The sequence below is a fragment of the Carettochelys insculpta genome, chromosome 9, assembly GCF_033958435.1.
Source record: "Carettochelys insculpta isolate YL-2023 chromosome 9, ASM3395843v1, whole genome shotgun sequence".
NCBI lineage: Eukaryota > Metazoa > Chordata > Testudines > Carettochelyidae > Carettochelys > Carettochelys insculpta.
Genome location: NC_134145.1, coordinates 3212564 through 3234424, shown reverse-complemented (window position 1 = coordinate 3234424; position 21861 = coordinate 3212564). Strand labels below are relative to the sequence as shown.

Here is a 21861-nt window from a genome sequence, read left to right as displayed (position 1 = left end):
TCGCACTGCTCCTCTAACCATTCTGGCAGCTTTTCTTACCTCATTGCATTTCACTCTGTACTGCTGTTCTGCCCTTTCTGAAACATCCCTTCTGATCTTAAACACTCTCTCTTCTCTTGGACCAACGTCAGTGTCTCCTACGTAATCCACTTTTTATTGATCTCTTCTTCCGGAACCATCTGCTCAATTGCTTTTTCTATTGAAGTGGCTATCCTTTTCAACTCCTGTCTAAGTCTTTCTCTATGCCCACATTCCTGATCTTTGAGCTCTGCTCTGTACGTGTTCCCTATTTTTTCCTCACCATGTCTCCTCTTCAACTGCATCTTATACTTTTTCTCTTGAGTTTCATCTTGGTGTTCACAATTACTAGACTGTGGTCAGAATCTATATCCACTCCTTGGAAAGTTTGGCACTGCTGCACTGATGTTACCCATCTTAAGAGCATAGCTATTGTGTTCTTGGACTTCCCATCATTCAATCACCATGTCCTCTATAATTCTTTTGCTGGAATCTCATGTTGCAGATCACCATCTTGTGTTCCATTGCAAACTCTACTAGTTTCTCACCTCGTTTGTTTCTTTCTCCATATCCAAACCTTCCCATGACTCTCCCAACCTTCGATATCTGTTAAGACCTTCATGTTCCAATCGCCTCCAGTCAACACATCTCTCTTCAGTATCTTCTCCTGCATCTTTGTCAAGTCTTTATAGAATAGCTCAGTCTCTTCCTCTGTACTGTCTGACACGCGTGCGTACACCTGAACGACTGGGGTGTTGAATGATTTCGCTTCGAATCTCACTACCATCATTCTCGCACTCACTGATTTGTGTCCTAACAATGCTCCTCTAGCTCTCTTACGAAGAAGGAATTTGACTCCTGCCTCATGCTTTTTCATTCCCTGACCAAGTGACTTTGCTATTGCACATCTGTCCTCATGCCATCCAGTGCATCCCCAGTAGTCCAAGTATATCGCATCAGTGCATCTCCACCTCCTTTCAAAGCAGCTCTAATTTTCCAGTTGCCCATAGTATTCGGAAATTCAACATTCCAGTTCATAATTGGTGTGAGTTTGTAATTTTGCTTTTTGGTAGCCAACTTATCGACCCAGCTCCGATTGCTCGATTGGTGTTGTGGACCTTGTTCACCCAAGTGATGCTTGAGCTGCCATCCTTTATCAGTTAGTTGTACTGGCATCAGATTTCATTTGTATTGTTTTACCATCAGTGCATCGTCACTCACTGACCAACCCTCCTCCTCCTATCCAGGCTTGGGACTGGTGTGGCACACTTAGGGGCGGCCAAGCTAACTGGAGCACTGCCCGGAAGCCCCTAACACGGAAGAAATGGCTCTTGGGTTAGACTCTGAGAACACTATAGCCCTTTTTAAGCTATTCTAGCAAGTACCTTTATGACAACTGAAAACTGCAAATTAAGGGCATAATGCTGCACTTTGACTGATAGTCACTTACAGCAAAGGGCTGAGTTGGCAGATTGAGGAGGACAGGACTGGCACCCACACAATGCTGAGGACTGGATTCTTCTTTGTGATTTGCTCGTGGACACACGTATTGGAAGACTTTTCCCCTAGTGTTAGGCTTCAGTTTGGCTGTAGAAACCAGTGGTGTGGTGCCTGCAGGGCATAGTAAAGGGCTCTGTGAACTTCCTGCCCCTTCAGTTCCTCCTTGCACTCCAGGGGCAATCACTAGAGGTTTGTTTTCTTTCATGCTCTGCAAGATAGCCCTTGCTGTTTTTCTATTATAGATATAGTTCATTCTAGTATTGAGTTAATTGCTAAATAGTTTTCTTGGGCTGGGTTCCCCCATTTTACTGGTTATTTTCTCTCCCATACACACCCAGGTCATGCAATGACCCCAGGGATCTAAGCACTGCTACTCCTGCAACAAACCTACACTCAAAGGGAACCTGCATGCTGCCTGCCTAAACTGTTCAGGCAAGGAATGTTGCACTGGCTAAGCCGAATGTCTGCAGGAGTTTGAAATCATGAACCCCAGAGACCACCACTGGAAGCTCCTGCTTTATGGGTTTGGCACTGACCCTCTGTGCAGCAGTTGTCAACCAGTATCTTTGGTGCACAGTCCACTGCCTTTGGTGAAAGACTTGTAGACACCAAGAAAAGGAGACAGTAGCAACCCCACTCCCTGGCGCACAAGACCAGCTCCTCAGCATGGCCCTCTTTGCAAACCCTGTTGCTGCACAAGAAGGTCAGACCAAGGCTGCTTACCAGCCACTCCAGTGCAGTGGATCCCGTTGGGACACCAAGAGGAGGGAGCAGTAGTCCCAGCCCTGTTGACTTGGGCCCCAAGGGCAGAAAAGTTACATCCCCTGTTTGTGGAGTGCTACCAAAGGAGTCAAGTCTCTGCTGCACCTCAGATACCTGATTGCTATGATGGCGTGTGCCTTGGCTGGTCACCTAATCCTGAGCTTCTAGCCAGCCTGCTGTTTGAGCTCTGCACAGGTGCTACCTGCAGTGCATCAAACCCAGTCCTCCCTGCAACACCTGCCATTGGCACAGCTGTCTTTGGGACCCCAGTATTAATGCCACCTGAACTAGTGCCAGCACCAGTCCCCTTTGGCACTGAGCCAAACTGGCCATGTTCAGGTGCTGTTCATTGTCACTGCCTCATCACCCTCCATACCGTCTTTACCTATTGTATCAAGAAGCAGTGCAACCCCTGGAACTCGCTATGTAAATGCTACGAGCTCCTCCCTGCTGACTCTCGACAAGAATTTGCCTGGATCCTAGGAGAGGGCAGAACTGTGGCTTGTCTCCCTCCATGTGGCACTAGACTTGGCTGATTCAGCAACACGAACCATGGCCACTGCCATCACTGTGCAATGCAGCACCTCGCTTCAGGTGCCTGAGCTCTCCTCAGATGTTCAGAACACAATTCAAAATCTCCACTTTAGCTGTGTGGTGCTGGCCTCAAAAGCCAGATGCCAGACCACACAGACGGAAAGATTCCTAGGTTACTCTGAAGTTAGTTTTCATAGGCTAGTGCCCCAGAAGAAACCTATGCCCCCGAATGTTCTGCCCCTCGTGTTCAAATGCAGAACTATACTTGCAGGTAGGGTAGACGCAGCTTTGCAGTCCTCCTCAGGCCCAGACCAGGGTCATTTGAAACAATTCTCAGCTCCAAGTTGAACTTTATCCCCCAAGTGGGAATGGTCTATGCCACTTCTACTGTGCCTTGGTCCAGGTGGATGCAGATGACTGTGGCTTGGGCATGATACAGGTAGGATATTCTATCCCATTCTCTGCCCTCCAACCGCTCATCTTCACTGTCCATCTTCAGGGACTCTTCTTACAAGCAGCAACTCATGCAGGGGATGTAATACCTCCTCTGTCACCCCCCGACAGGTGCTTCCTGGAGTGGGGGGGTTTAAGTTCCTGATATTTCCTTGGGCCTAAGCCCACCCTTGGCTTAGGAATAATCTAGACCTGCATCCCTTCTGTGTGTTATAAGGCTCAACTTTCATATGAGCTCCCTAGCCACCATCATCCCCTTCCTAGATCTGGAGGGGACTGGTATGCTGCCTGGCATTTGAAGGATGCATTTTTTCATATTTTGGTCAAACCAACATACAGGAGGTTCCTGGGATTGGTCACTGATGGTTGCCACTGCCAATGCAGGGTGCTGTAGGTAAATTTCTGTAGCTTTTTCTTATAGCCTTGTATTAAATCTCTTTGTAATCTCTATCGTTTTCATCACATAGAAACTCTGCATTAAAGCTTTTTCTCTAAACGCATAGGACTCTCTACCGTCTTTCATACCAGATCTCTTGCCTTTTATTTGATTTCCACCCACCCCCTGGCCGCCTTTGGCGTGAATGAGGAGCAGGGGAGGCAGGCCACCTCCCCAACAGCTGGAGAAGGGATAGGAGCCGGAGCCGGATCCTAGGACACTAAGACCTGTCAAATGGGGAAGAACAGAGATACTGATGACCTGGGGCGTCAAAAGCTAGCACCTTTTTGCAAACAGATTCAAAAGGCGCTCTTTGAAGATGGATGTGACAGTATTGAGGCAGAACCTAGATGGTGCTAGGAATGATCAGTTGACGCTGCCACCCCGGGATAAGCTTTTGCATAGAGTTGGGATGACTGGCTGGTTTTATCATGAGAGAGAAGCCACTATAAATCTCAGGTGTTTTGCAGGGGGAGCCTGGGTCTCATCTTGTTGACATCAGAGCACTGAGCAGGATCAGCAGAAGCCTGGCTCCACCCGTCCCCTCATCTAATCCTCCTGATCTGTGAAATTAGGGGGAGCAATTAGTTGGTAACAAGATGGAGTGTGCTTGTGTATGGGTGGGTGCATGAGTGTAATTGATATGTACTGCCAGGAAATGTGGCATTTTGCCTTATACAGCTGCAGAAGGTCATGCATAATTCTTTTAAGTAAAACAGTGCTACTGTTCAAACTGTTTACAGTTGGGGTTCCCAACCTTTTCAGTAGTGCAGAACACAAATCACTCTTTTTCTTGAAACTGTTCATGGACCCCCATAGGTCAATTCTAGCTGCTGTGTGTCTTCATTAAATGAAAAGGGAGCTGCAGTGCAGATTTCTGGACAGGAATTAATACCATTAGTGGAAGCTACTTAATTTAAAAATAAATTGTAACTTTGCAATTTATTTAAAACTTATTTTCTATGATTATTTTAAGTGTCTTATTTTCAGACCTCCTGCACTACCTTTGTGGGCCACCACACCCCAGCTTGGAGACCACAGGTCTACATCCCCACACAGCTAAGTGCACGATGAGGGGCAGCATTTCTATGCAAATGTGGGGTAGCAGTCTTCCTCTACCTGGATGACTGGCCAGTGACCTCACTGAGCCAGAACAAGTTTTCCACCACCTGATCTTGACGTGTGCCACATTCATGTTTTAGGGGTATTTTTGCTTCTCATGTGCACCCAACTGATTCTTTTTCTTTTAAGTGTAAGTCCAGCCCTGACCCAAAAAAGGTTCCCCACTCCTGCTTTGAGCCCTTCTGTATGAAAAGCACATAGAATCCAGCCTCTGAAGAGAGTAGTCAACCCTCACATTGCCCCAGGAGCAGTAAAATGAGCCCAGCACTGAAATCGGAGCCAGCTGAGCTGTGTGCTCCTTCCCTGGTTCTATGCTATTTTAAAACAAAGTTTTTAACAAAACTTTAGCAGGCTTGTGCCTATAGCAACAAATTAATGAGGCTAGATATCTCTCCTGCAGACAGCAGCTCTCTGCACAGAACGCATTCTGTGCATGAGAATTATCTGCCTGACATTGAACCGGTTAGCCCCAAACTTTTGAATGTCGTGCTTCCCATGTCCATTACCCAGGAGAATGGATTAAGTGTGACATCACTGTTATGCAAATGAGGGGGCCAGCACACCTAGTCACTGTAAATCTGTTTCAGATCCTTGCAGAGAGGGGCTCCAAGCTGCACAGACAGCCTTGGGCCCAGAGTAGACAATTATTCCAAATTTCTTGGTCAAAACAATAAGCAAGATCCAATAGCCAGAAAAGAGAACAAAGAAACTGCAGTTCATTCAAGAGTGTTTGGCAGCTAGGGTTTGGCCCAGAGCTTGCCCTTGCCCTAAAGGGACAGGCTCGATCCTCACAATGGCTTGGCGCCCTCCAGTGCTGTCTGAAGAGCTGCTGATCCTAATGCAGAGGAAGGGATTGAATTCACCCTCATGTCATGCAGGCACCGGGGATATCTTACAGCAGTGGTGTGCAACCTTTTTTATTGCACTTGGGTGATGACCCCTGAGTTAATCTGAGAAATTTCTTGCTTGTTATCTGTTAATTTTTGTGTAGAACAGTCCTTGATAACATCAGACCCTACTTTTTGTCACCCTAGTTTAAGAACAGCAGGCACACAATGCTTTGTACCAGTTACAAAGGTGTGACCCCTGCCTCCAGGCTTTTCCTGCCTAAGCCTCCAGATCTGCCCTCCTACCACCAGGCTTTACTCCCCATCCTCAGGCCTAACTCCTACCAGCCCCAACCCCTGCCCCACCCAGATCAGAACCTGACTGAAAGGTTGAGCTTTGTGCACTGCTCCTTTACAGCTGCCCGCCCCCCCCCCCGCCCCCGGCCTCCTTCTCACCATGGCTCTGGTAGGGCAGGCTTGCTGCTCCTCCCTGCCAGCTCTCCTGCAGCCTTAGAATTCCCCCACCTGCAGCTCCTTACGCTGCCAGCTTCCTCTTCCAGGGCTCCCTGCTGCTGCTGCTAGCTCCACTTGTGATTGAGGAGGCTGCGGCTGCTTAAACAAAAAAGCTAAATCCAGTTTTAATGACAGGCTTTAAATGGTGGCAGCCTCCAGAGCCGCAAGTGGAATCGGCAGCGGCAGCGCTCACAGCCACAAGTGGCTCCTTAAACAGCTGCATACAGCTCCTCAGCCACAGGTTGCTGACCAATAGGGCGACCCCCAGATGACATCTGTGACCCCCCCAAGGGGGTTGCAACACCTGGGTTGTGCACCACTGTCTTATAGCACCAGCCCTGCTTTTGGAGGCCAGTCAGAGCCTTGTGACGGGAGCCTTCTATAATAGAGTAGCTGTTGCTGTGCATTAGGCTGTGTGTCAGGGATTCTTTTGCAACTCCTTGATGGTGACTCTGTCAGGTACCTCCTGCAATATTTACCGTCTCTCCATCACTATATCCCATCTGCCTCTCCCTGCAGCAATGAGACACAGCTGCTGCCAGAGAAAGCTGCACTGAATGGTGCAGTTTGAGGCCTGCCTGCCAATGAGTCGTGCTCCACAAACACACGCAGAGCAGTGGTATCTCCCTTCCCATTCATCACTGCCTGCACGAGAGTGAGTCCTGGGTGTTTATTTTGCCAGAAAAGTGAGGGTCTTTGGGGGCCTGACAAACATGCTGCCTCTCCAGGAAGCAAGTACTCTGCAGGGGCTGGCCGAGGGAAGCCTTGGGCACAGGACAGAGGCAGCCAGGCCATGCAGTCTCTGAATTGCAGCCTGGTGGGGAACATGCTGAGGGAGGTTTGATCAGAAGGAACCAAAGCCAGAAGCTGCAGGCTCAGACTTGGAGAGGGCACGTGCGAAGCTTGCATCTACTTCTCAGACCGCAGAGAAGAGAAGGGCAAGGCTCAGGTGGCAGCAGAGGGAGATGGAGAGGATGTCCTCATGCTGTTTGATGTTTTCACTCCATGCTTCCTTCCACTGAAAGAACAGAGCAGAGCCATGACTGGTAATGGCAGAGATGCCAACAGCAGGAGAACTGGACAGCTGGGGTGTTCATGCTAGGCAAGTTTGCACTGTGAACCTCCCAGCACTGGGACATTGACACAGGCCAGCTGCAGGTCAGCTCCTGGTAGGGGACCTGGGATTCACCCCTTATCCTGGCCTCAAGCTCCCTGGCTGGCCCCACACATCTGGGGTATCCCCAGTGACTTGGAAGGGCAACCTGATTTATACCAGTGTGAGAGAATTGGCTTCTGCTAGCTCAGTGTCCCTGACTCAGCCTTTTCATGCCCCTTACCCACCTTCCACGTGAGGCACCCTTTCTGCGCTTGATACGCTTTCTGAGATGTTCACTTTATTTGATGCCAGAATATCAACCTGTATTGCGTCCATGTTCAGATACAAGGTATTGGCATCTCTCTAGAAGAAATAGTGAAAAAGGCAGCAGTTGAGCAGCTTCATGGGCTGTGGGCAGCCATCCAGGGCATGAGCTGGGCCAGCCAGAGGGAGAGAAAAGTTCTTGAGCGGGCCCAAGCAAAGGAGAATGAAGTGCAACAGCGAGGGAGGAAAGGTACACAGCAGCCCCAGCCTTGGCCCCCCTCACCTCCCATCCCTGCCTCTGGTGAATGGACCTAGGCTTTGAGCATTGAGCCGTCAAACTTACAGAGACTTACACAGATACTCACAAGGGGTCAATGGGCTTAGCCCTGCTGAAATGAATGTACCAGCTGAGATTACCATCTAACGTGGTGCTACCCCAAAAGGAAATAAAAGGGAACTGGGAAAGGCTGATCAAGCCCCACTGCTTCCAAGGCAGCCCAAGGATTGTTGTCTACAGGACATTTGCTATTGCTTTGTCCTGCTCAGCTTTAAAAGGAGTCCACTGATTTAGGGGGTGTTTAGTCCTGAGCTACCTCAAGGCAGGAGTGCTCAGATTCAGAGGTGGCTCTTGCTTTCCTGCTTTTTCTCACACTGCTAGCCCAGTATTTCTCCCCCCATGCCAACCTTGCTACATCAAAGGGAGTTCAGACACGTCCCTCACTGGTTCTCAATTTATGCCAACAATAGGCCCAAGTCAGAAATGAATCACCCGCCCTGTCCAGACTTCAGCACCCAGGCCTGTCTCTGATTTGCATCAGTTCTCCCAGCTCGTTAGTAGAGGTGAGTAGTGGAAATGCATTGATATTCACTGCGTGGAGAGAAGACTTTGAGGGGTGCTGAGCCAAAACCAAAGAGATTCATGGAACTGAGGACACTGGGGTCTGAGCCCAATGGTTTTGGAGTGTGATCAGGAACTGGAGCCTCCCCTGTGGCTGTAGAAGAGAGAGACCCAGTCCCCATTAACCAGGGACAATGGACTGACGCTCCAAACCAGTTACATGCCCTAGCAGTTAGAGAAGCCCAATTACCATAAAAAGGTGGAATAGAGTCTCTCCTGTTGCCTTTCTCACGTGCTCCTCCACGATAGGAAAGGTCCGGACAAAATGCTGTAACAAAACACTTCCAGTGAGTGTAAGAACTGCAGAGTGGCAGCCTCGCAGGATAGTAACGTGCACCAGTTCAGGCCTTCCCAGCTGCCATTGATCTTTCTATTACCCCCGGGTTGTTGCTCACCTCTGCGCACCAATGCTGCTGGAGGCCGAGACTAAATAGATGGGGGAAAAGGTTGGTACTCCAGCCAAGCAAGCCCCCCCACAACTGCCATGCCCCACCCATACTGCTGGATATGCCAGCTGTAGTGATCAGCAGGGATATCGTTAACCATTGCCCTACTGGGCTTTGCAGCCGATGACCCCTGTGGACTGGACTGGAGGACCTTAACACTGTATTTCTCTAGGGTACAGGTTTGCATTTGGTTTTTGAAGCATGACCCTGATTTTGTATTATTCAAAACTAACCTGTGCCTATCCTCCACCTCAATGAAGGGCTTTATCTGGGAATCGTGCAGGAATAGCTGGGCTAGAAAGGGCAAAGCTGGTTCTCAAGTGCAAGCAGAACCCTGGGAACACTGTTGTATCATCTATGTCCTTTTTTACAGCTTTGCCCCTTGATTGGACTAGCTCCCAGGTCATTCCACACAGAGATACTCACCTCTAGAGTGACGCTGGCCTGTCTTTGGCAGGTGGTATGATCCTGGTTCCCCATAGCACACATAAGGCCATGCACCACTCCCAGCTGGATCATATCTTTGGCCAGTTCAGTTGAGTCCTTGGCTAGAACGCTGCAAGGAAATCTGCAGATTAGGTTCCAAGGTGCTTTTGCCCGGGATAAGAATCCCACAAGAACTTCCAAGGAATGAAATTGAAGGGCCTCATCTGGCAACTTGGCAGTACAGATTCTAGTCCTGTTGTCTCATGTGTGGTGCTGATCCAGATGTAAAGCGATGCCTCCACCTACCCGTGTTTGCCAGCAAATGGCTACAGCAATGCATAAGGATAGGTGCTACTCCTAAACCGAACAGGAAGCTCCTGGCTGCATGTGAACATTTTAACATCTAAGTTTGAGGACCTACACTTCTTTTAATGACTGACAATAAACACACCTGTGTTAGCAAAGCCACCCTGTCATCCCATAGAATTCAGCATCCCTGGTAGAAACTTGGCTGATGATTTTACTACTGAGTACATCACTGGAGAAAGCAACATGGCTGGTGCTTTGGAAGGAATATTCTCTATTAATGGCCAGAGTTAAATTTGATATATTTCACCTACAATAAAGGCTTTAAATAACATCAGTTAGTTTGTACCGGGAAGGACATGGATTTGGGGACCCAAGCAGATGAAGCAGACCGAAGCAGACCCAAGCTTCTCTCTAAGCTCCTGAGCTCTGCTAATGTGTGAAAGTCCCCACAGGCTATATGGAGACATTGGCACACCAAGGGGATATACTTAGACAGCAATGGCAGAGGACTAAAGATCACCTATGAAGGCCAATGACTGGCCTTTTCTCCATAAAGGAATCCTAGAATCATAGGACTGGAAGGGAACTCGAGAGGCCTAGTCCCATTCCCTGCACTTGTGTAAGTGTTATCTAGACCATTCTAGGAAACAGCGTCCTGTGCTTGTTCTGTAGAAGTCTTTCTATTTTGCTCTGAATTTTCTTACCCAATGGTTTTTGCTGCAGCAGCTTGCTGTATATGCACCGGCAAGGGCTCCGTGAGATGGAGTGTGACTGAGTCTGAATGGGAGAACATTAGACAGGATGAAGACCAGCTACAGCCACGCGCACGCCATAAAACTTTAGTAACAACCTCAGGAATTAGACCAGTAGCATGAGAAGAGAAGAGGATCTGTGACGTTATAGCAACATCCCTAAGGCTGTCTATGTACTGTGTCTCCTGCTTTACAATGAACTGGCACTGCTCCGTGACCATGTCCTGCTAATGCAACAACTTACCCAGCCTGGGACGTGACATTGCCATCTGTTCCATGGAGACAGGATGTTGTCAGAAAACCCAGGCTTCTGTGAGTCTTGACAAGATCCTGGACCCACAAATAGCATCAAACTTGGGGCTGCAACAAGCTGAATGTTTGGTTTTACCTGGCAGGTCCCATTAATCAAAGCAGACAAAGCTGATTGCGGCAAGTAGCCAGAGTACCGCAGGAGCGCAGAACACAGGATCCTGCACAGATGCAGCAACTGAGGAAGCTCTGACACTCCCATGGGAAAGTCTGTCTGAAGGTCCGTCTGTACAGCTGCCCTGGGCACAGGGATGGTGGGGGGGTGCATGGAGAGTGCAGACCTGCCTCTAGCTGCCATCAGGGCACTTCCTGCCATCTGCTCCCTCCTTCCCACAGGACAGGAGAGTGGGAAGGAGAGGGCACCCCACTTGCTGAGGCTGCGCTGGCCTCCTGCCCATGGAGCTCAGGCACCCTGATAAACCAGGAAGAGAAGAGAGGGAGATTCCCTTCTATCTTGGCCTCTTGTAAGGTCTAGCTTAATAACTGTACATGATTTTTAGGTCTTGCTGGGAGGGGAAGGAGGCGCCTAGCCCCTTGCTATGTTTCCTGTTGCAGTAGCCAGCACCAGCCAGTTATCCTTCCCCACAGCCTACTGTTGTAGGTGACTTCACTGCTCCAGGGAGAGGGGCCATGGCTGCAAAGCAAGCTCACTGCAGTGACTGCTGTATCTCCTTTTCTGCATAGCTGACAGCATTGTCATCAGCCAGGAGGTGAAGCATCTGACCTCTGGAAAGGCAGCAAAGGGATGGATTAGCCCCAGGAGACTAAGGTACCAGAGTCACCCCTTAGTGATTGGTGAGTCACCCAAGCAAGCAAAGAGCAATCCACTTTATAGTGTTCTGTAGCCACCAAGCAGACATGACAGGAAACTGCTGTGACCTCTTACCTTCCAGGGCTTTGACTTTCATTTTAGCAGCCTCCTGCCCTGGTGGTGTAAGTAATTCAACCAGACCCTTCAGCAGCGCTGGCCGGACTTCATAGGCCATGAGATCCTTGATCAGGTCAATGGCTAAAAACAAGAAAAGAAGCCCATGTGTCAAGCTGGGGCTCTAAGAAGGCTGCACCGCACTTCCAGCAGCAGATGAGACATCAGAGACAGCAGTTTAAATGCTGACTTCGTAAGGAGCTGTACTTTGCTCCCACTTTCTCCCATATGTTTAGAATAAACCCTCTTGAGCAGGCGTGGAGTCTACTCTGGTCTCTTCTGGAAGTGTCTTGGAAACAGAACAGAAGGCCAAGGTACATTGTGTGTGTCTGAGGGGGTGAGGAAGGAGAGCTCAGTGGCCAGTTAGGGATGTGGGGCAAATAGATTTAAAAAAAAGGAAAAAAAAATCTGTCAGGGCTGGTGATAGGTCCTGCTGTGAGTGCAGGGGACTGGACGTAATGACCTCTGAAGGTCCCGTCTAGCTCCAGTATAGCGCTGTTCCTTGCGTCCTAGCATGTTACATACCCTCCCTTCAAAGAATGAGGAGCCAGTCAGGTCTGGCTTCAAGCACACAAACATGCTGAAAAATACTCAGTGTAAATGAGATCACAACAGCGGTTATCGTATTGGCACTATGTCCAGCTTACCTCTTCTAGGCTGCCCCTCACTCACCCACATGGCCTCAGTGGGGCGGGGGCTTGGACACAGAGTCAGGCTACTTCTCCAGTCCCTGCTCAAAGTGGCTCTTGCTGGGGCTGGAAGCTTCCGCCCCTCCCCCCCCCCCCCCCCCCCCCCGGATTTTAAGTTGCATTTGTTTTTAACACCCTCCTTCCCTCTGTTTCCTGTGCTGCTGCCCTGTGGGAGTGGGGAGTAGGAAGCAAAGCTGAAAACAATCCCCTTGATTGGGGGGGGGGGGAGAGGGTCTCCTCTGGCCCTGGCACATGGGAATCCTGCAGTGGGAGGGGCTGGTTGGATGTATCCCTGTGCTTCCCCCCAACTTTCCTCCCCAAGTCCCCTATTCAAGGCTCTCTCTCCTTGGGGGGAGGGGCCCAACTCTCTGGGCCAAGGGAGTTTTTATTTCCCCTCCTGCCTGCCCTGCCCCCTCGCAAATATCCCTCCCCATAAACCAGTTTCTTTTACGGAACAATGACGCCAAATCTCAAATGGGAGCAGAAGACCGAAGATGATTCATGCACAATTACCAAAAATATAGCAAGCCAAGGCTGGGGAAAAGAAATGGCAACTAATGTTCTGGCATTCCCTCAGTTAGAACAACCATACACGTTACTGAGTGGCCCCTTTGGTCCCCTGATATACTAACGTAGAAAATGAGCACTGCAAGCTAGAGGGAGCGTGTAAAAAATGCATTTGGGGAGTACTTGGAGAACGAGCTGAAAACATTTTATGCAAAACCCATTGGCTACGGATACACTATGGCACTGTTAATCGACGTCATTGTGACAAGCATTCCTGACAAAACGTCTCTTGGCAGAGTGTGGTCACACACAAAAACAAATCAGGAGAGTGCTCTGCTCCGTGGATCGAGCAGCTGGACTGTCCGGCTCACTCCACAAAATATACGCCAGGAAGCCCGCAGTAGACAGGGCTGCCCGTTGTTGTGGAGGCCTGTCTGTCAAGCGAAGCCCCCGGGGGGCGGGGGGGGGCGCGTTTGTACAGCAGCTTTGTTGACAGAAATCTATGGATGAAGGTATTACGCCTCAAAATTTTAAGGCAAAATGCTGCTAGGGAAGGTGCTGAGTTTCGTTGATAGGCTGTCAACAAAAACCCATTTTCTGTATAACCGAGCTGCGGGTTTTGTTGACAAAACCCATTTTGGAGACAAAAATCAGGAAGTGTCAACATACAAAATGTGTTTTATTGACAGAAACTGTGGAGCAAAAAGCTGTGTGGACGCTCTTCTTTCATTCACAGAGTGCATCAAAAGATCAATGCGCTTTTGTGCCTCAGACAACAGCATTGGACAGCCATTGTCTTAGCAAACATCGCTTGACGTCCAGCAACAACGGCGTTTTTTTTTACAGCAATGTGACGCGTGGGTTAACACAAAGAACACTCAAAACGCGCCTCTCTCTGGCCCTGGCTACACCAGCACGCCCCCCTTGCCAAAGGCAGATGTTAATGAGCCATTTCAACATAATGGCAGCCAGCTGCGTTTCAAAAGTGCTACTGTAGAAGGGGCTTTTTGAAACCAACCTCCAGTGCTACCCAGGGTTTGAAAACTTCTCCCCAACACCAAACAGGGAAAAGGGTTTTCAGATAATATCTGCCTACACAGAGGAAAAACCATTTGAAAAGCACTTTAGAAACTCACATCTGCTATACTGTGCTATGAATCAACAACTCTACTTTCACACAACACTAACTGCAATTAACAAAGACTGTTTTTCTAAAAGTTCAGACAAAACCCAAAAACAGAACCCCAAAAAATTGAGTAAAAACTCACAAATGTTGCTCTCCACAGAAAACTTCACTGCAAAACAAAATAGTTATACAAGATGAAAAGAAACCAGAGTATACCTTTAATCCCCCACAGGCGCTGCCCACCAAAGAACGACTTCCTCTGAGGTCACGGTGGCTACACGCCCGACATGCAAAGCCTCCCCGTCGTGCAGCCCATTGGCCGTACGCGCTCACAGCCCAGTTTCAGTGTCGGAACCAGGGGCTCCAGGAGCAAAGGCAAACTTTGCTGTGAACCTTCAGGCCAGCGCATCAGCCACGGCCGACGAACGAAAGGGACAGCGTCAGACGTGGACGGGCGACCTGCTCGTCTGACAAACTCCATCTTGAGGTGTGCTTTCGCATAGCGAGAGCCACGCAATTCCCTCCACGTGAGCGAGGGTACCAAGGGAGCCGGGAGAAGGCCTCCATCTTATCTAGCTCATCACTTCAGGAGCATCCTTGCTATCAACTGAGCCCCAAATGACTGAGGGCCCATCCTAACCCCGGACGTACGCCGGAGACTTACACCACAGCAAATTACTCCATCCCTGCTACAAAGCGGCACCAAGACATTTGCGTTGCTTTACGTCATTAAACTTCTTGGACAACTTTGCTCTTAACTTTTCCCTTCTCTTTCATTTCTTCTTTCCACCTTTAACATGCATAGACTACAGGCTTAGCGCAGCGTGCTCCTTGGGATGAGCTCCCAGGCACACACTGAGCTGGCAATGTGCTGGTCCTTTGCCACGGCGAGAACCTCTTTGGCTTTGGCGAGGTTGGCTTCCATAACCTCTCCTCCGTGCAAGGAAGGTACTGGTGGTGAAACAGAAGAACCGCAGCATCTGACGGGCTTGCGAGCTACAGGCTTCGTGGTGGCTCTGTCTGGTGGGGATGCTCGGGGCTCCTCGAGGCGCACCGGGCCCTGGCCGGGGTTGTTGGACGTACACACTGGTCGGTGCAGGACGGACGGCTCAGGGCAGGGGCTGCTACCTGTCCAGAGCATACAGTGCAGAAGGCGGGTGGGACAGACAGACAGACAATGGAAGGTAGATCATGAATGGCACCTGCTGCTCGTCCCCCCACAGCTCCCCCGTGCTCCTTGCCGGCAGGGCTGCTGGACTCCCTTCTCCACTGCCGTCCCTCTGTGGTTTCTGCCTGGACTCAGCCTGGCACTGATGAGGAAACTGACGTGGACAGCGACCGCACAACTTCCCGGTGCTCCCAAGCGAGCCTGTGTCAGAACTGAGAAACCAACCCAGGAGTCCAGGCCCCCAGCTGGAGATTCCACGGGCCGAGAGGGGGGCGGCCCTGGGTCTCGCACCCCAGCTGCCCTCAGACGGGACGCTCTCATTCAGCAGCTAAACCAGAAGGTCCATTTGACGACAGGGACATGGCCTACAACAGGCTCCTCAGCACAGCACACCAGCCCTGGGCCAGGCACTAGGAAACTCACCAGGACCAACTAGTCATCCCGCAAAAGGACTCAATTTGGAACACAACGCCCACCCCTCAGCCACGCACCACAGTGTCAACTGCCGTGCAAGTTGCCATGTCCTTCAGCTTCCAGGCAAACTGGGGCTGGATTCAGACCAAGGGCTGTGCCTGACAGCGGGGAAGAAGTAGCTCTGTGCACTTCAGGGAACCCCTTCTCATTGGCCAAACGGCAGCCAAAGGGACCGCTTGGTGGTGATGGCGGTGGCGGCGGCGCCTGTGCGGGCTGTGTGTGTATTTCTCCGCAGCACAACAGCAGAAGCACGTGACTCCCAACCCCGCCACAGCTACGCTACACGTGGCCCCCATTCCCCCGTTTCCCTCCCTACATCCTGCACCCCCGGGCCTGTTCCCCCACCGGCTCTCCCCAGGCCCTGCAACACCTACCCTGGTCCTGCGACCTCTTCCAGACACCCCTCACCCCCTCACAGTGCTCCTGTAGCCTCCCCCTCACCCAGATCCTCCTCATCTTCTCTATTCCCTCTCCCCCCAGCTGCCACCCACAGCCCGCTCCTGCACCCTTGCTCCCACGCAGAACGCGTCTGCACCTCAGCTCGCTGCCCAGCAGCCCTGCCACCACCGCCATGCAAGGAACCCTTTCATTTCTGGCCACACCCTGGAGCCTGCAGGGTCCCGCATGTTAACCTGAGGGCCCTGGGCAGCCGAGGCTCGGGGAGAGGGGTAGGGAGGTTGAGACAAACAGGCCTAATGTTTTTTCGCTTTGTAGTCGAGAGTTCTTTTTCTCCTCGAGTCAGCGAGCCTTCCGACCTTTTCTTTCCGGCTTACAAACAAGCGGCACAAAGGCCCTCTTGGCTCCCTGAAAGCACACAAATTTTTAACAGCACCTTAGAAAAAAGCTCCCCCCGACCCGCAGGAAAAGCAACCACCTCTGCAGCACGCACAAAACAAGCGCCCGCACCCGGACAACACAGTAGGCGCAGAACATCGCTCAGACACGCAAAAACAAACTACAACGCCCCAAGTCTTACAGAACCGAGTCCCCGTTTTCCACAGCTTTTCTTTCACAACCAAGACCAGGGGAAAGCGCGAACGCAGTCCCCCACTACCACAAATTATGCAGTCGAGTTTCCCGCATTTGGGGAAATCGCAGGGGTCAGCACACCCGCAGTGCAATGGATGAGCCTCACCCTGGGAAAACCACCTTCGTGATCATGGTATCTCCCCTGCCAGGTAAGTATGAGCTCCTGTCCAACAGCGCCCACTGCCCGCCACACCGCAATCACTCTCACCTCACGGCGAACACACACTCCGCCGCCATCTACACACGCCCACACCGCTCCTCACCGCTTCCCTACACGCACTCCCCCCCGCCGCGCTCCAACACCCACCCCGAGCCCCTGCGCTCGCCCCACTTCGGCCCCGCTCTGCACATCCCTCCCTCTCCCACAAGGCTCCGCTCGCACCCATATCTGCATACGGCCGCACGCCGCCCCGCCCCGCCGCGCGGCCCCGCCCCTCTCGCCTTCTCTGCCTGCCCGCCCGCCCGCCCGCGCGGCTCTTCCAGCGCTGAAGGCGAGCGGCCGGGCCAGCGCTCGGCCGCCTGGGAGCCCGCACGGAAGGCCCCGGCCTGGGCTCCCCGAGGAGACGGACCCCCCTCCCGCTCACCTCCCCGCTCGCTGCACCCGCCCCCCCAGCGGGCCCCTGGGAGCGGCACACGAGAGCGGGCCTGCGCCTGCGCCTGAAGGGGGCTCGTGGGGAGGGCCGCTGGCAAGGCCAGCAAAAGCCGAGCAGGCGCAAGAGCCGAGAGCTCCGCAGGCCGGGACGGGGGCCTGGGGCACAGCTGAGGGGTGCGCCCGAGGCCCCAGCTCTCGCTTAGCAGCTGCCGAAATCCAACGCGTTGGCCCCCGGCCCTGACCCAGGATGTCCCCGGGGGGCTGTGCCACGGCCGGGAGCCCAGCGCTGCCAAGGCTCAGGCTGCTCCTTCCGCTCCCGGTATTAACACATGCGCGAGAGCTGGGGCCCGGCTTCCTGCGAACAAACCCCCTCGCTTTCTTCATCCCCCTCTCCCCTCACGAACCCGCGCCCTAAACGCACCCCCCTTTTCACTTCACCTAAGAACTCTGCTGCATTCTATTGTTAACACAGAGAGAAAAGCTCCACCGAAGTGAAGCCTCTAAAAATTGGGTAGAAACTCATAAATGTTCCTCTCCACGGAAATCTTTAGTAAAAGGCGAAAGATTTATACGATCTGAAGAGAAACCAGAGTATACGCCGACTGCGCCACAGGCGCTGCCTGCCAAAGAACGACTTCCTCCCAGGTCACGGTGGCTACGCGCCCGACCTGCAAAGCCTCCCCGTCGTGCAGCCCATCGGCCGCACGCGCTCACAGCCCAGTTTCAGCGTCGGAACCAGGGGCTCCGGGAGCAAAGGCAGCCCCTGGGTCAGGGACTCGGGTCGCGCTGCGCAATGCATTTTGGGTATGCAAATGAGCCTTCCAGGCCGCACCCAACAATGTGGAGGACCCTGGGTCTCATGCGGGGCGGTGGCTGCCGGGTCCCCGCAGCTGCTCCGGCTGTACTTCGCCCACTGGTTACTTCATTTAGATCCGCACACCTTACTGTGATTGTTCCCTTTTGTACCTCGCTATGTACATAGAAAATAAGGAGTTACAGCTAGACCGAAAGTGTAAAAATAATTGCTCGTGAGAATCAGCAAGTGGTCAGAATCCTGAATGTGGAAAGAAGAACATGCAAAGATCCCAAAGTAAAACTTGCAAAACTCCCAAAAAAGGCTTGCAACACATGCACACAGCTTTTAAAACCTACACTTAACATTCCCACAAGGATAACTCAGCCATTTTTTAACCTCATTTCATTCTTAAGTTCTTTCTCTCAATAAATGAAAAAAACATTTCACTTAAATAAAACTCATAAACAGGCTATTCCACAAAAAAGCTTAGTTAAAAGCAAAACATTAATATTATTTCAAAAGAAACCCAAACATGCACCAGCTAGCCCCCCACAGGCGTGGCCAGGACAAAACCATGCTTTCTAACCTTCGGGTGACTACTCTAACAGCTAACTCAACCTCCCAGACTGGGTCTACACGTGCCCCTTCCTTTCGAAAGGGGCATGTGTGATGGGGTTCAGGGGTCCCCCTGCACTGCACCCCGTCCGCTGGCAGGAGAGACTCTCACTCAGCAGGTACAACAGAAGGTTTATTAGGCAACAGATGTCCAGTTTCTCACAGAAGCGACAGCATAGCAGCCAGAGACAGTCCTTCCAACCTGTCCTGGGGAGAAGACCCCGAGGGGTGCCCCTCTGGGGTGTAGCTTCCCCCTCCTCAGGCTGGCTGCCTTCCAGCTCTCCCTTTTCCTAGCCTCTAACTGCCACCCCCGATTCAAAACCCCTCTCAGCTCCTCCCTGCTCTTTGTTCAGGCAGAGGTGTTACCTGCCAGTTGTAGCCCCAGGGTCATCCTTAGCCACTGGGAACTGCTCTGCTTGTCTCTCACATCCAGCCTGACTCACACATGCACTCCCCCCACTCCATCACTTCTCTCCCCCCTTCCAGACCGAACTGAGCGGGGTCACTCTGCCAGTGACCTGGGGAAGTTCGGGGCCCTCCCTGCGTGACAGGGCATCGGCTATGGTGTTGTCGTTCCCCTTCACATGGACCACCTCCATGTCGTAGTCCTGCAGGAGCAGACTCCACCGCAGGAGCTTGGCGTTGGCCCCTTTCATGTGATGCAGCCAGGTCAGGGGTGAGTGATCGGTGTACACGGTGAAACGCCGTCCAAACAGGTACGGCTGCAGCTTCCCCAGCGCCCACACCATGGCCAGACATTCCTTCTCTATGGCTGCGTAGTTCTGCTCCCGGGGCAGCAGCTTCTTACTCAGGTACACGATGGGGTGTTTCTCCCCTTTGTCATTCACTTGCATTAGCACCGCCCCCAGCCCCACGTCTGAGGCATCGGTGAACACCAGGAAGGGCTTGTTGAAGTCTGGATTTGCCAGCACTGGGGCCCTGACCAGAGCCTCCTTCAGCGCGCAGAGGGCCTCTTGGCACTGCTCGGTCCAGACCACCTTGTCAGGCTTTCCCTTTTTACACAGCTCCGTGAGGGGGGCTGCGATGGAGCTAAAGTGGGGCACAAACCTCCGGCAGTACCCCGCCATCCCAATGAAGGCCTGGACCTGTTTCTTAGTCTGGGGTGTGGGCCAATCTCTGACAGCCTCCACTTTAGCTGGCTCTGGCTTTAAGCAGCCGCTGCCCACCTTGTGGCCCAGGTAGGTCACCTCAGCCATTCCCACCTTGCACTTCCCTGCCTTGATAGTCAGACCGGCCTTCTGGAGTCGGTCCAGCACCTGCTTGAGTTGGGACACATGGTCCTCCCACGTCTGGCTGAAGATGCAAATGTCGTCCATGTAAGCGAGGGCAAAGCTCTCCATCCCTTTCAGTAGCTGGTCCACCAGACGCTGGAAGGTAGCGGGTGCCCCCTTGAGGCCAAAGGGCAGGACCAGGAACTCGTAGAGCCCCACAGGGGTGATGAAAGCCGACTTGAGCCGGGCATCTTGGTTTAATGGCACTTGCCAGTACCCCTTGGTGAGGTCTATGGTGGTGAGGTAACGGGCTCCCCCCAGCTCGTCTAAAAGGTCATCAGGCCTGTGCATGGGGTAGGCGTCCGAGACAGTGATGGCGTTAACCTTGCGATAGTCCACACAAAACCGAACAGACCCATCTTTTTTAGGGACTAACACCACGGGAGAGGCCCAGGGGCTGGACGAGGGTTGGATCACCCCCAGAGCCAGCATGTCTTCAACCTCCCGCTCTATGTCCTGAGCCGTCCTCCCTGTGGCTCTGAATGGCACACACTTGATAGGGGCGTGGGTGCCTGTCTCGATTCGGTGGACAGCCAGGTCAGTGCGTCCGGGTCTGTCCGAGAACAGCTGTTGATGCGAATGCAGCACCTCCTTGATCTCCGTCTGCTGGGCAGGGGTCAGCTGGTCTGAGAGGGGAATAGACTCCAGCAAGGAGCCGGCTCCAGTCCTTGTGAGTAAATCCACCAAGGGATCATCCCCCTGCCCCTCCCAGTGTCTGCACACGGCCAGCACCAAGTTCTCTCTGTCCCAGTAAGGTTTCATCATGTTCACATGATAGACCCGGTGGCTGTGGGCCCGGTTCGACAGTTCCACCACATAATTCACGTCATTTAGCTGTTTGACAACCTTGAAGGGCCCATCCCAGGCCGCTTGCAGCTTGTTCCGCCGCACAGGTACAAGGACCATCACTTGATCCCCGGTGGCACAGGCTCGGGCCCTGGCGTTACGGTCATTTTGCTTCCTTTGGGCCATGGAGAGGTTCTCCCTGGCCAGGCCCATGAGCTCGGTGGCCTTTTCCCGGAAGGTCAGTACATACTGTACCACTGACTCCCCTTCAGGAGAGGCCGTCCCCTCCCACTCTTCTCTGAGCAAGTCCAAGGGTCCCCGTACCCTCCTTCCATACAGCAGCTCAAACGGGGAGAACCCCGTGGATTCCTGGGGCACCTCCCTGTATGCAAACAGCAGGTGGGGTAAGTACTTGTCCCAGTCATGGGGGTATTGATTCATGAAGGTTCTCAGCATCTGCTTCAGAGTCCCATTGAACCTCTCCACCAGCCCATTGGTCTGCGGGTGGTAGGCTGTGGCCCAGGTGTGCCGGACCCCACACTTGTCCCACAAGCTTTGCAGTAGGGCCGACATGAAGTTGGACCCCTGATCTGTGAGGACCTCCTTGGGGAACCCCACTCTGCTGAAAATGGACAGCAGTGCATCTGCCACGGTGTCAGTGTCGATAGAGGTCAAGGCCACTGCTTCTGGGTATCGCGTGGCAAAATCTACCACTACCAAAATATATTTCTTCCCCGAACGCGTTGCCTTGCTGAGGGGGCCCACTATGTCTATAGCCACTTTCTGGAAAGGCTCCTCTGTGATGGGCAGTGGCCTCAGGGCAGCTTTCCCCTTGTCCCGGCTCTTCCCCACCCTCTGGCAGGGATCGCAGGACAGGCAATACAGACGGACAGCTGCAAAGATCCCTGGCCAGAAGAAGTTCTGTCACAACCTTCTCCTGGTGCGGTGGATCCCCTGGTGTCCTGCGAGCGGGACATCATGGGCTAGGTACAGCAGCCTGCGCCGGTACTTTTGGGGAACCACCAGTTGCCTCTGGACCTTCCATGGCTCCGCTTTGCGTCTGGGAGCCCATTCCCGGTACAGGAATCCCTTTTCCCACAGGAATCTCTCCCTGCAGCCCTCCCCCAGCTGTGGAGCTGGGCTGAGACTGGCCACTTCCCTCAGCTTCTGCAAGGAGGGGTCTCTCTGCTGCTCTGC

At 52.5% G+C, this 21861-nt stretch overlaps 1 protein-coding gene and 2 non-coding genes across 4 annotated transcripts in view; all 3 read right to left on the bottom strand.

Moving 5' to 3' along the window:
* ARMH1 (armadillo like helical domain containing 1) overlaps positions 1 to 21861 on the bottom strand; it is an 87393-nt gene that overhangs the window by 6205 nt on the left and 59327 nt on the right. Inside the window, exons 6-11 of one of the 2 annotated variants that reach the window (XM_075002760.1) lie at positions 11552 to 11674; positions 10309 to 10381; positions 9296 to 9425; positions 8614 to 8691; positions 7507 to 7624; positions 6473 to 7183 (exon numbers count right to left, since the gene is read on the bottom strand). In XM_075002760.1, the coding sequence (XP_074858861.1) occupies positions 7164 to 7183; positions 7507 to 7624; positions 8614 to 8691; positions 9296 to 9425; positions 10309 to 10381; positions 11552 to 11674 (542 nt within the window). In that variant the 3' untranslated portion in view covers positions 6473 to 7163. Of the gene's footprint in view, positions 1 to 6472; positions 7184 to 7506; positions 7625 to 8613; positions 8692 to 9295; positions 9426 to 10308; positions 10382 to 11551; positions 11675 to 21861 lie in introns of those variants that run through there. The other variant, XM_075002761.1, reaches the window with a different exon arrangement.
* Positions 16577 to 16740, bottom strand: LOC142018088 (U1 spliceosomal RNA). The gene has a single exon (XR_012646688.1). It is a non-coding gene; the product is annotated as a U1 spliceosomal RNA (small nuclear RNA).
* LOC142018131 (U5 spliceosomal RNA) lies at positions 17655 to 17770 on the bottom strand. Its single transcript, XR_012646729.1, has one exon. It is a non-coding gene; the product is annotated as a U5 spliceosomal RNA (small nuclear RNA).